Genomic DNA, 13,108 nt, shown 5'->3' with positions numbered 1-13,108 from the left:
TCCTGGTGGGGACGTGGTTGTTTCAGCTTGAGTCCAATTACAGCTAAGAACTGGAGGGGGGGTGGGGGGGAGAAAAAAAACCAACCCAAAGTTGCCTTTCTGTGGTGCAGACTGCCATCTGCAGGGGTTGAGGCCACAGACGACATCGTGTAAGGGTACCCAGGGGAAGGGATGTGGGAGACTTTCCCCCCTAAGCATATTTTGGGTGGCTTGATTTCTGTGGTATTCAGCATTTGTCTCACCTCCAAGTGGGATGTACTGGGAGGCTGGGTTGCTGGGGCCAACTAAGAGGTTAGGGTCTTTGATGGTTGGAGAGGTTTTCTTCCATGTCAGTGAAAAAGGTTGGGAGAAGGAGCGTTTAGTAAAAGGGGGACTTGTTTCTGGGAACTGATAACAGCTTCCCCTGCACCCCCAACTCAAACAAACCCACAAATACACAGGCTGGGAGAGGGGGTCCATCCTGCAGAAAACTGAATGGGTTCCCTGTTTAATTGTCCTTCTGACTGCTTCTTAAACTAGAGCTGAGTAGGAAACCAGTACAAGGCCAGGGAATAAGGGGAAAAGCAAACCAAGTTTGGGGAAAATTGTTGGAAAAAATTTGTTTGGACTTCGGGTTTAGTTCACCCCCTGCCCTGGAAAGGAAGGGAATTCCTTAAAGAATAAAATCTCCATCAGGAGTGGGGCACCAGTGGTGCACACCCATAATCCCAGCAAATCTAGAGTCTGAGGCAGGAGGATTCCAAGTTCAATTCCAGTCTCAAATATAAAACAAAAGGCACTGGGGATATAGTTCAGTGGTAGAGCACCCCAGTGTTCAATTCCCTAATATCTTCCCCCCCCAAAAATCTCCTTTAGGTACTGACTGGACTCAGAACAAAAGGTGAGGTGTGCAAGGAAGAGGGAGGGCAGGCTAAAGTCAAAGTTGAGAAAGGGAGACAAAAAGAGGCTGAGAACTAGAGCTGGAAAAGCAGCAGAGAGCAGCACAACAGAAGCAGGAAAAGTGTGGGAGACAGAAAACTGGACCATCAGCGAAATCTAAGATCTGAGAATTGCATCTGGTCAGCTAGAGGAAGGAGGTAATGGGGGGAGGGAGGGAGGAAATGAAAGCAAGGGAAGGAATAAAGGAGTGAGGACAGAAATTAGGTCAGGTAGGAAGCTTAGAAACCTAAGGGATGCAGCAACTATCATATTTATGGCAAAGATGGGAAGCCCAGTGCTCTGTACTAGGAGAACAAAGTTCCTTTGCCCCCAGATCCACGTGTGGGTCATGATCGCTAAAATGAAAGGATTCCCAGGTCCTAGGCAGCTTGCAGTTTGTGGGAGGTGTGTGAGAGATACTGGATACCTATCCCATCCATATAGGTACATAGGACTGGAGGTGAGTCATTGTATAGGGGTGGAGATGTGCAAGCCCCTCTTGGTCAGTCTCTGGAATTCATTCAGAACCATGGAGACCTCAGAACCCAACTTCTTTTGCAGAACACGAAAAGACCAACTTTGGTTCTTCCTTATGTTTGCCTTCCCCAGGGGGTGGGGATGGGGGATCCTCCTGGACCATGTATCTGAACCTTAGGAAAACTGACACCAGTTGCTTGCAAAGAAAGGGATCTCAGGTGGAAAGTCTTTCATCAAAACATTTATTAAATGCCAATTGCACATGGCCAAGCTATTCAAGACTTACATGCCTGGCTAAAAACAGAAAAACTGTTGTCCCCTGTTCACATTGACAGAACAGCTACTGCTAAAGAGTTGGAACAGTCTTATGGCCTGCAAAGGAAGGGATAAAAATTCCAGAACAAGATTCAGTTGAACTGGAATGCAAACAGGGATGAGGGCACTGAGCCAAGTCTCCCAGGCAGTGACCTTATAGACTATTCTTCTGGGTATCCAAGCTCTTTTGCTCTGAAGACAAATAGGACACAAAGGCTCTCTTCTGTCTGGGATGAGACATCCAGGTGATGGAAAAGAAAGCCAGAGAGAGGTTGAGGTAAGGAACAGGAATTGTTTTTTATTGACGTGGAAGTAGGCTCTGTAGTGAAGTCCCTTTGGGTTTAAGAGCATTTTTCTGCTTCCTTTTTTCTTCCTGCAACTTCTGCTGTCTGAGCTGCCATGCCTGTATTCCAGCATCCATTTCCTGTGACAGCAGTACAACTCGTCTCTGAAACAGACCGGAAAACAGTGTGGATAACATCTGGGGCTTGGGCACTGCACCTTATATCCTTTTTCTCACAAAGTTAGAGGTTTCAGCTGGAAATTGATACTGCTAACTAGGGAACAAGTGGCACTAAATCCTGGGTTGGGTAGCAGAAGGGAGGTAGCAACATGGGAGTCAGAATGCTCACTACTGGTTCCTGGCCTAGGAACTCGATTCCTCCCTTCTCACAGTGCTATTAAAATAGTTGGCTCAGTCGACCTGGTGGCACACACCTGTAAATCTTAGCTATGTGGGATGCTGAGGCCAGCCTCAGCAATTTAGTGAGGCCTTCAGCAACTAAATAAAATCCTGTTTCAAAAAAAAAAAAAGGGGCTGGGATGAGCTTAGTAGTAGATCATCCCTGGGTTTGATGCCCAGTATCTCCAAAAACAAAAACAAAAACAAAACACAAAACTGTTAAGACCTTTGTATACAGTGTACACGATAGCTCAGGTGCAAAACAATCACAAACAATGTAGCTTCAGCCCTAGCTGAAGCTCTAGTCACTCACTGCAAACTTTTCCCTTTGGGTTTTTCTTCGAAGTTGGCCTTTCATTGGGGGAGCAGGGCGGCCATCTACAAATAGGTGAGAGAAAAGGCAAGTGTTAGAGGTGGTCTACAGCACCTTAGTCAAAGACTATGACAGGAATGAGGAAGAGTTAATCCCTACCTCTTCTCTTCCATTTTACACCCAATGTAGTTTAATTTTCATAAAATAAGTCCCTCATCTTCAAGAGTGAGGTACCACAGACGTATCAAAAATAAGTTCCTAAACCATGTTCCTACTCCTATTTCACCTACCACTAATTATCCTGGAATTCAAGATAATTTGCAATGCTTCATCTACTGTTTTATCTTTAGAAACCTTTCAATCAATGTCTTTCCTAATTCTGTCCCACTCTATAATGAAATGCCCTATTTCCCTTTCCTTCTAGCTAAGTCCTTATCCTTAAGCCCCCTCAAGCCCTACCTCTCCCCACCCCAACCCCTCTGTAACCTCCATCAACTTCATCAGCTCTTTTTGTGATGCTAGGGATGGAACAGGGTCCCATGACCCTTCTTTCAGGGTCTCTTCTGAAAGAAGTACATGTCATTTAACATTCATCTATTTGCCTTGGGACATTTACTATATTATTGTTTTTAGCATTATTTAGTCATTTCAGATCCTTTTAGAATAGGACAGAATACTAAAATATTATTTAATTTTTAAAATGCCCATGCTTATTTTCCCAGCTTGACTTTAAGTTCCTTGAAATCAGGGACTGTATCACTAGTTTTTGCCATTCATAGCATAGTATAGGTACATAAGCACTCATAAAGATTCCATATATATATTCAGTCTGATCTCAAGTAGTTTATAATGGAGATGAGAGGAAAGGACACTTATTTTCTACAAAGAAAAAGTGAAAATTCTGCCCAGTAGTTTGAAGGTAACTAGATAAGAGGTATTATTAAGAAAGGGAATGAGGGGCTGGGAATGTAACTCAGCAGTAGAGTGCTTGACTAGCATGTGCAAGGCCCTGGGTTCAATTCACAGTACCCCACGTCCTCCCACAAAAATGCATGAATATTGTGCAGTATGTATGCCAAGTGCTTTACACTGGGTTTTATTTTTATCCTTACAAGAACCATGAATGTCTGTGTCTGTGTATATACATATACTTTTTTTTTTTTTTTTTTAGCAAGCAGGGAAGCTCAGGTTGATCAGTTACGGGGGTTTAGGGGTGTAGTACAGTGGCAAAGTGTGTGCTTAGCATGCCAGAGGCCCTGGGATCAATCCCCTGCAAGTGCAAACACATGCACGCACACATGCACACATACCAGGTACATATAATTCCACTCTCTTTAATATTCCATATTACAAAGAGCCTAGGCTTCCTATAGGAAATAACAAGTGGAAATAAATTTCATCTTCCTTCTCTGAATAAGTATGTGAATACTTATTCACATAATAGAGAATCCAAAGGGGAAGTGGAGATGAGCCCAATGAGAGTGCTTGTCTTGCATGCATGAAGCCTGGATTCAATTCCCAGCACTACAAAAACAAACAAAACTCCAGTAGGGTATTAATACTCAGGTCTTCAAGTTGGGAAGGAGGCCTGGTATTGATACTATACAGGCATTTCATTTCTGAAGGCCTCAATTTTCCTTCCTGTAAATTTAAGTCCCATAAAGGGAGTAGGGAGTGGCTTCAACTTCTCCTTTCTTCTGGTAATGGTGAGTGAACCCAGGGGTTCTACCACACAGCTACATCTCTAATCCTTTTCATTTTGAGACAGAGTCCTGCTAAATTGCTGAGTCTGGCCTGGAATTTGCAATCCTTCTGACTCAGCCTCCCAAGTCACTGGGATTGCAGGTTGCGCACTGGTCCTGGCTAAGGTCCCTCTCTTTTAGAGTTAATATCTTCTTTTTAAGTAAAGTGAAAAGATTTTTCTGAAAGGAGCCTGCCATCCTCAATCATCACCCTTCTACCCCTCTGGGATACTCCTTTCTACAATCTTTTAAGAGTTCTTTCTGCATTTGGTGCCAAATTCTCAATATGCACTCACCACACAGAAGGGTGGTTCTTCCTAACTACTTAAAATCATATTCGCTTTGAGAAAAGGGAAGGACTTATCACCGGCTTCAAACCCAGGGTGGTCCAAGTTAGAATTAACTTGTTTATCTTCACAAGCCAAGATCCTGTCCAGCTTTATCTTCTGTAGTAGTTTAATTGACAAAATAAACAAGAGAGCTTTTTCACTCCAATTCCATTTTCCAAATAAAAAGTTCGATTTTTTTTTTTTTCCACTCAGTCACGCCCCCGCCTGGACATCACTCTCCCACCCCTTCCAGGGGCGGTCCCTCTAAGTGAAAATTCTCTGAAGTAAACTGTTGGATTGACGCTCACCCGCATAAGACCAGTCTGGGAGCTCCGTGAGGGGCCCATAGCCGGAAGGGTTGGCAGCCAGGCCCTGTCTGGGTAAAAAGAAACAGTCCGGTGAGGTCTTGGACCTGCTTCTAGCCCCCTGGATCCCCCGACCACAGCACTCACTGGAGTCTCCACTGGCTGCCAGCCCGAGCCGACACGCTGCAGTGCAGCCTCCGCACACCTACTGGGAAAACAAGACAGAGTCAGAGGCGACGCTGAGTTAGTCCTAGGGGTCCAGCCCGCACTTCACCGGCTTCTGAGTCTACCTAGCATAGGCCGACTCACCGGAGAGCAGACTCCCTAAAGCAGCCATGGCGGTGACGGAGGAGCCGGAAGTGGGCGTGGCTTCGGAGCCTACGCGCGTTGCTGCGGGGGAAGCCGGAAGCCGCCATCTTGAATCTGGTTTTCAATCACGGGCTCCGCCATCTTGGGTCATCGTACGGAAGTGAACAGCAATTAGGGCCCGGGTCTTATGGGCGAAAAGGAGCTGTCATCTTGAGCATGTATATTAAGTGGAAGTGGTGATGTCCTCGACTGAACAGTTCTGAATCATTAACATGACCTTCCCCCAGCGGTCTCTAATCTTTTGAAATTTACAGTAACTTTTATCTCAGAGTAACATTCATGTTACCTCATTTTACAATCTTCCGCTTCACTGACGTTTTCCCCAGACTAAATGACTAAGTCTAGAATGAATGAGAAAAATTTGATTTCAGATCTCACGCATTTATCCAACAAAACAGGAAGTTCTATGTGACAAGCGCTGTAGTAGGTGCAGGAAATTCTATGGAGAGCAAAAGCAGATATTATCACTATCATACAGCTTTTGGTCTAGAGAGGAGAGAAGACAATCATATATGTGACTAATATTACAGCTGAGTCCTAGGAAGGGAGGTATGTGTTTTTTGCCAGCATATATAATGGGAATATGATCTAGAGTGCACCAACAAAGATTTATGGAAACTGTTGTGGCTAAGAACTGATGTCATTTTTATTTTTACTTATTTATTTTGCGGTGCAGGGAATTGAACCCAGGGCCTTGTGCTTGCGAGGCAAACACTCTACTAACTGAGCTCTATCCCCAGCCCTGATGACATTTTTATAAGAGCATTCCCTAATGTAACTCTTGCAAGAACCTCATGAGGTAAGTACAGGTTGAACATTCCTAACTGAAAACCTTAAATACAAAATGATCCAAAATCAGAAACTTTTTGATCACTGACATAGTGCTATAAGTGGACAAGTCAATACCTGTACTTATGTGAGGAGTTGCGCTCAAAATGCAGGCCAACTAAAAATATTGTAGGAAATTACCTTCAGGGAGGCTGGAGATGTAGCTCAGTAGTAGAGCACGTGCTTAGCCTGCTCAGGTCTTAGGTTCATCCACAGCAGCAGGAAAAAAAATTAATTTCAGGCTATGTGTTAAGGTGTATATGCAGTATAAAAGATTTTCATGTTTAGATTTGGGTTGCATTCTCAAGATATTATGTATGTGCAAGTGTTCCAGAATATGAAAAAATAAAAAATTTAGCTGGGCACGGTGGTGCGTGCCTGTAATCAAAGAACTCAGAAGGCTGAAGCAGGAGGATCACAAGTTTGATGCCAGCCCCAGCAATTTAGCAAGGCTCTAAGCAACTTAGCATGAAAAAAAAAAAAAAAGCACTGGGGATGTGACTCAGTGGGAAAGGACTCCTAGGTTCAATCCCTGGTATAATAATAACAATAATATAATAATTAAAAATTAAAAAAAAATTGAGACACTTCTTATATCACAAATTTCCAGTAAAGGAAAGTAAATGTAATATAGTAAAGCCAGATCTTTATTACTTGCTATTTAAAACAGTTGTGGAAAAAGTTATTTACCCTCAATTTTTTTTTTAATTCTTCCCTTTTGCAGTACTGGGGATTGAACTCAGGGGCACTTTGTCTCTTCCACTGAGCTACACTCCCAGTCCTTTTTTAAATTTTGAGACAGGGTCTTACCAAATTGCCAAAGCTGACCTCAAATGTGGGATCCTCTTACTTTAGCCTCCCCATTAGTTGGGATTACAGTAATGCATCACAACACCCAACTATTCTTAATTTTTCTTTTTTTCTGTTCGGAACTGGGGATTGAACCCAAGAATGTTTACTGAGTCACATCCCCAGCCCTTTTTTATTTTGAGACGAGGTCTTGTTAAGTTGTTCCGAGTATTACTAAGTTGCTGAGGCTGGCCTTGAACTTTTTTTTTTGTGGTAGCAGGGATTGAACTCAGGGGCACTTGGCCACTGAGCCACAACCCTGGCCCTAATTTTGTATTTTATTTAGAGACAAGATCTTACTGAGTTGCTTAGCACCTTGCTTTTGCTGAGGCTGGTTTTGAACTTGCAATCCTCTTGTACTCAGTCTCCAGTGCTGCTGGGATTATATGCATGTGCCACACACCTGGTTATCCTTCATTTCTTAATTAAAAGCATAACACATTTGTGAAAACATTTTAAGGGTGATAACGTAAGTGAAAGTGCTTTATGGTGAAGCTCCTACAAAAGTGCCCATTATTGTGTGCTGGGCTAGACACTTAAACACATGCTGACTAGAGGAATCTGAGGGAGTGGTATAATGGCCTATCTGGAAGTTTATCATTTCCTTCTGCAAGACTGGGAAGTTTTTCCACAGGAGGTGGCTCTGAGTTCTGTTTTGAAAAAGGGAAAGGGTGGATCCTGGTTTAAGAAGTAAAGCAACTATTTTCATAACAATAAGAATGGTATAGACTAGAGCTGAACAAAAAGAGGGGATGGGAACAAAAGAAACTTGGCTAGAAGCCAACAGATGGATTCCCCCCCCCCCCCAAATAAGTAAGGGGAGATAAACATAAGAGTACCATAACCATCTTACATTCATATATTTCTTTAACCTTTTTTTTTTCTTTTGCAATTCTGGGAATTAAACCTAGGACCTTGAACATGCTAGCTAAAAGCTCTACCACTGAGCTATGCTCTATACATTTCGGCCCCATATACTTCATTTGCACTTATCAAAACATTTCTATATAAGTGATTTCATAATAAAACTGTAAAGTAGTTAAGATAGTTCAGGAAGCAGTCATTGTACAGATTTTTTTTTACAGTGTTCAGGAATCAGTAAACTGAACCAAAATGTGACTGTTTTGCACTGGGGATGTAGCTCAATGGTAGAGTGAAAGCCAGTCCTACCAAAAGGAAAAAAAAAAAAAAAAAAAAAGGACTGGATGCATTATTTTACAATTAGTGACAGAATAAAGACCGGGTGGCACTGTTCCCATACTTGGCTCTCTGAGCCTTTGGCTGGTCCCGAGATAGCACTGGAATGCCACAGTTGGGGGCTTGAAGAATAACCTAAGAGTCAGTGTTTAGGATTGATAAGAAAGATGATGGACTCATACTGCCACCTATACTATATAAAGGAATTGAACCAACAGTATTATTTTTTAGTAGTGCACATATGAGGAGGACACCATTAATTTGCAAAATCATTGGAAAGGGCACAAATATGTTCAAGTGAACAATAATGTGGATGATATGAATTTCACATGGAAAAGCATACCTGTGCAGTCATTCAATAGCCGAGGAAGTCAAAAAGCAAGAGCTAGAGGGTAGGAATGGGGATAAGAATGGGAAGTTTGATCAGAACTGAAAAATCTGGGAAGGAGGATATTTGGAAGGAAGACATGATCAGCCTTTGATATGGTTAGTGTGATATGGCAGGGGGACAATCCACTGGTTGTAAATGGCAAGAAATATGGGTTAGGATTTTGGGAGGGAGAGAGAGAACATGGAGCGCTGACAGCTAACATCATCAGCATTCTCAGGACCTCATGGAATGCCGTTGAGGGAGGAGGTCTGGCACCTGGACAACACTCCTCTATGACTTCATCAGCCTCATAAACCACAGGAAAGCAGCTTTGTCATCCCAAACTGGATATCCTTTAACCTCTGTACTTCATCTGGCAAAGACTGAAGTTATGGGTGTTGTGAAGCACCAGGAGTCTGAGCTTTATGTCTTTCCTCTCTTACATTCCTTTGCTTTTCAAAGACATATTTGGTTTTAGGATTTTGTAACGACTCTTATTTTTGTCTAATATATTTATTCAAATATCCCTGTTCTGTAGAGTTGTATACAGTTACTTTCATGTTTTTTTTTTTTCATCACTAGCCCTTTTTATTTTTGAAATGGCTTCACTAGGTTGTTTAGGGCCTCACTAAGTTGCTAAGGCTGGCCTCAAACTTGCAATCCTGCTTCAGTCTCCTGAGTCGCTCGGATTACAGGTGTATGCCACTGCACCTGGCAAATTAGGTGCTTTTTAACAGTTGTGATGAATAATGATGATACTGAGAAGGAACATAAGTGAGGCTGACTTTGGTGGCCAATTCCACCTTGTTGTGCAACTTTTCCATTTTGCATTGTGTATGACAAAATTTTAAAGATTGAAGAAGTTGTGGAGAGAAGGGTAAACTGGGGATTCTCTCAGTATCTTCCTTTTTAGGACAGCTCAAAGATCAAATTACTCATCTCATGCAAAAAAAAGTGGGAACTGAAGGCTTTAAACAACTCACCCGTACAATACACTGCTTTGCATAATATTTCCTTATTACTTACATAATTTTTTGTAACATATTTCTCTTCTTTTCTGGAGCTGTCAAATCAGTACTGGCTAGCTAGATGTGGTTGTGCATGCCTGTAATCCCCCCTGCTCGGGAGGCTGAAACAGGAGGATTGTGAGTTCAAAGCCAGCCTCAGCAATTTAGTGAGGAGCTAAGCAATTTAGGGCCTCCAAAAAAAAAAAAAGGGGGGGGGGGTTGGGGATGTGGTTCAGTCCTCAGTACCATGAAAAAAAATCTCTTTATTAAAAGACCCAACTTCAAGAGGGGTAATTTGTGACCTTTAGCTACATTCTCCTCTTGCCTGAGGACTGGGAAGTCCCTCTTAAAAACGCCAAGGCAGGAGCAGGCCCCTGTTGCATGCCTGTAATCAGCTATTCGGGAAGCTGAGGCAGGAGGATAGCAAATTCCAGGCAAGCCGCAGCAACTTAGTGAGACCCTGTCTTACAATAAAAATAAATAATTAAAAAGGGATAGGGATGGTGGGCATGTTGGTGTACATCTGTAGTTCCAGCAACTGAGGAGGCTGAGGCAGGAGGATCCTGCATGTTCAAGATCAACCTCAGCAATATACAAGGCCCTAAGAATTTAGAGAGACCCTGTCTCAAAATAAAAATTAAAAAGGGCTGGGGAAGGTGGTTAAGTACCCCTGTGTTCAGTCCCCCAGTACTGCAAACAACAACAAAGAAGAAACGAAAAAATGCCAAAGCTGGATTGTATGAAAGCACTATTTTCAAATCACCTTTTAGCCTTAAACAGTGTGAAGCATTTTCAGATTCCCCCCACTTTTTAAAAAAAGTACTGGGGATTGAACCCAAGGGCACTTAACCACTGAACCACACCCCCATTCCTTTTTATTTTGACAGTGTCTCACTAAATTGCTTAGGGACTCACTAAATTGCTAAGGCTCGCTTTGAACTTGTGATGCTCCCAACTCAGCCTCCGGAGTCGCTGGGATTACTGGCGTGAGCCACCGCGCTTGGCTTCCCGTTTCTTGAACTAGCCCAGCAACCCCCGCTTTCCTTAGGTCCACGCTGCAGCTGAGGTTCTTCACATGGAAGGTGCTCTGGGAACTCCAGCCTCCCCGGCACTCTGGCCCTGGGGCATTTTTGGTTACGTGCTGCCTCCTGGCGGCAGCTCCACTGCCCCGCACTTTTCCGGCCCGGTGGAGACCACTTTCTTCAATTTGGTATCTGCAAGCTGATGCAACAGCTTCCCCCGAAGGGGCGGGGAGTTGGGAACCTCAGGTGGAAGAGACCACTTTCCGGGAGACCCCTCCCCCGGTTCCAAGCAGGCGCCGCCTCCTCTTCTCTACCCCCGCAATGGGGCTTTCCAGTCCGGGTCCCTTCCGAGATACATCCCAGTGTCTCCGGGCTGGAGGCGGGGGTTGCCAGGGTTTAGGGCTTTCGCCCAGATCCCCGTCGGGCCGCCGGCTCGAGCTGGATTGGGAGGGAGGGAAGAGGAAGCTGAGTGTGCCTGGGGCTGAGGACGCGTCTCTGAGGGTATCCGCGGTCATTTTCATTTCCCCTGGGCAGTGCAGTTCTGCCGGCGCGAGCAGAGGGCAGGGGAGCGGGTTGCGGGGCCTCTGGGTTTTCGGACCTTTGGTCCCTTCGCCTACATTTACCAGTCTCCTGCTTTAGCTCTTCCTAGAGCCGGAGGAAGGGCAGGGGTGCAGGAAACGGAAGGGACGCTTGATGGGGTCCTGGTTCCCCAAGAAATATCCTGGGTCGGCGCCCGCGGCCATTCCCGTTTGTTAGGGGCGACCCAGCTCTTCCGAGGGGCTTTGAGGGAGGGTGATGGCTGGGTCTGGTTTTGAGAAAGAGCTCTAGGACCGCAGCCTGGGAACCAGGGATCAAGAGAAAGGCAGCTAACGGGAAACGGGGGTTGGGGCGCGGGAAAGCTACGGTAGGGAGGGAATGTGAAGAAAAGGGCAAAGGTGAGCGCGGTGAGCCGGCCGAGCGGGGGCGGAGACGGAGGAGAGCTGGGAAGTGGCGAGGGACAGGTCGGCGAGGGTTGCCGGGGGAGGCAGAGCTGCTGGGGGTGCGGGGTTGAAGAGCTCACGCTTGGGATTAGCGGTTCCTCTCTTCTTGAACCCCTTCGAATTTTGCGTGAACCCGAGAGCTCACCTTCCTTTATCTTCTCTGCCCTTTCACCCTGTCGTGGCACCTCGCTTTCGCCACCTCCTAGCTGCAGACAGGTCACCTGAGCCTGGGTGTGGGATAGAGGAACCAAGAATTTCCTGAATCTGGGGAAAGAATATTAGATGAGGGCCTTTTTTTTTTTTTTTTTCCCCATTAGTGAAACAAAATGTCAATTTTAAAATATTCTAGGCCTTCCAGTAAAACTGAAACTCACACTTTTTCCTTCTACCCATTTCTACCAAACATAATAAGTACCTCTGAAGACTCCTTGCTCTAAGGAGCCAGAGGGGCAGCAACACAGTCTGCCCTGTCTGGAGGGCAGATTCAAGGGCCTGCCCAGGAGCCCAGCCAGATGCGAGATTAGAGGAACAAGAGTGTACATTCATTTCTTCACCCAGCGAATGACTGACTTGGAGCCCTGCATTCGAGGGTATAGTGGTGAACAAAGCTCTTGAGATGCTTACTTTCTAGTAGTGGAGGTGATGACAAACACCAGGAATAGAAAATGTCACAGGGAAGAATGTTCCAGGCAGGGAGGATAGGCAGAAGAAAAAGCATTGTTAAAACTCTGAAGTGGCAGAGTGACTGGAGTGCAATGAAGGAGAGAACAGGGGCTGTGCCAACAGGGACGGCTTTGTGTCTCTCTCCTCCTAGGACTTCCCTCAGAGCTTGGACCTCACGCCCTCGGGGGATGGTGGTTAAGTACCCCTGTGTTCAGGGTAAGATTAAGGGGCAGGCCATTTGGGAAGCAGCTCAGGTCTCAAAAGGCAGTAAATTTTCCTTGGAATAATTCAGATATTTGGTGCCAGTGAACTCTGATTTCTATGTCTCTTTGTGAAATGTAAGTTGGCTTCCATCCAATGGCCCAGACAGACTCCTGGAGGATCCTTACCTAGACCACCTGTCTGTGGAGAATTTTCAACAAGCAGGTGCATGTTGCAGGGTGTAGCCTGGAGATCTGGGAGCTATCTGTTGCTTAAGGCAACAGTCACAACTGGAATTCTGAAAATGCTTAGTGCGCTGTGCAGTGCCCATCCCCAGGACAGGAATTAATGCTATTGTCTACCTTTAAAGTGGTTTAATATGCCTACCAAGAAGTGGTCTGCCTCAGAAAATTGCATGTGATGAATTCATGTAATAACCTCTAATTTTGAATGTAAAGAAAGATGCTTACACAGTTTTTATTCTGAGCAAACTGGTATATCTTCTACCTCTGCTCAGTAAGCATTCAACAGATATTTATTT

The 13,108-nt window shown here is 44.7% G+C and overlaps 2 protein-coding genes across 7 annotated transcripts in view; one reads left to right on the top strand and one right to left on the bottom strand.

Moving 5' to 3' along the window:
• Positions 1-1,616: 1,616 nt before the first annotated feature.
• Mrpl52 (mitochondrial ribosomal protein L52) lies at positions 1,617-5,562 on the bottom strand. Of its 5 annotated transcripts, none has more exons than XM_047537891.1 (5): positions 5,391-5,472; positions 5,229-5,289; positions 5,085-5,152; positions 2,706-2,770; positions 1,617-2,158 (listed from the first exon to the last, which is right to left on the bottom strand). In XM_047537891.1, the coding sequence occupies exons 1-5, from the start codon at positions 5,416-5,418 to the stop codon at positions 2,009-2,011; spliced, it is 372 nt and encodes a 123-aa protein (XP_047393847.1). In that variant the 5' UTR covers positions 5,419-5,472; the 3' UTR covers positions 1,617-2,008. The 5 variants fall into 5 exon arrangements, with proteins under 5 accessions (XP_047393847.1, XP_047393856.1, XP_047393838.1 ...); XM_047537900.1 differs by having other exon boundaries at positions 5,229-5,286; positions 5,391-5,460; XM_047537882.1 differs by having other exon boundaries at positions 5,085-5,148; positions 5,391-5,419.
• A 5,329-nt stretch (positions 5,563-10,891) lies between these two features.
• Slc7a7 (solute carrier family 7 member 7) overlaps positions 10,892-13,108 on the top strand; it is a 50,440-nt gene continuing 48,223 nt past the window's right edge. The window contains exon 1 of one of the 2 annotated variants that reach the window (XM_047537857.1): positions 10,892-10,911. The gene's annotated coding sequence lies outside the window, so the exon portion shown is untranslated. Of the gene's footprint in view, positions 10,912-11,708; positions 11,725-13,108 lie in introns of those variants that run through there. The other variant, XM_047537855.1, reaches the window with a different exon arrangement.

This window comes from Sciurus carolinensis, chromosome 2 (assembly GCF_902686445.1).
Source record: "Sciurus carolinensis chromosome 2, mSciCar1.2, whole genome shotgun sequence".
NCBI classification, from domain to species: Eukaryota; Metazoa; Chordata; class Mammalia; order Rodentia; family Sciuridae; genus Sciurus; species Sciurus carolinensis.
Note: the sequence above shows the minus strand (reverse complement) of the source record. Positions and strands in the feature narration are given on the sequence as shown.

What these genes read in the sequence shown, in the direction of transcription:
- Mrpl52 (XM_047537891.1), bottom strand. Translation starts at nt 5,418, where the DNA reads ATGGCTGCTTTAGGGAGTCTGCTCTCCG. An exon ending in TTTAGGGAGTCTGCTCTCCG is followed by an intron (nt 5,290 to 5,390) that starts GTGAGTCGGCCT and finishes TTGTTTTCCCAG; the next exon opens with TAGGTGTGCGGAGGCTGCAC. An exon ending in GGCAGCCAGTGGAGACTCCA is followed by an intron (nt 5,153 to 5,228) that starts GTGAGTGCTGTG and finishes CTTTTTACCCAG; the next exon opens with ACAGGGCCTGGCTGCCAACC.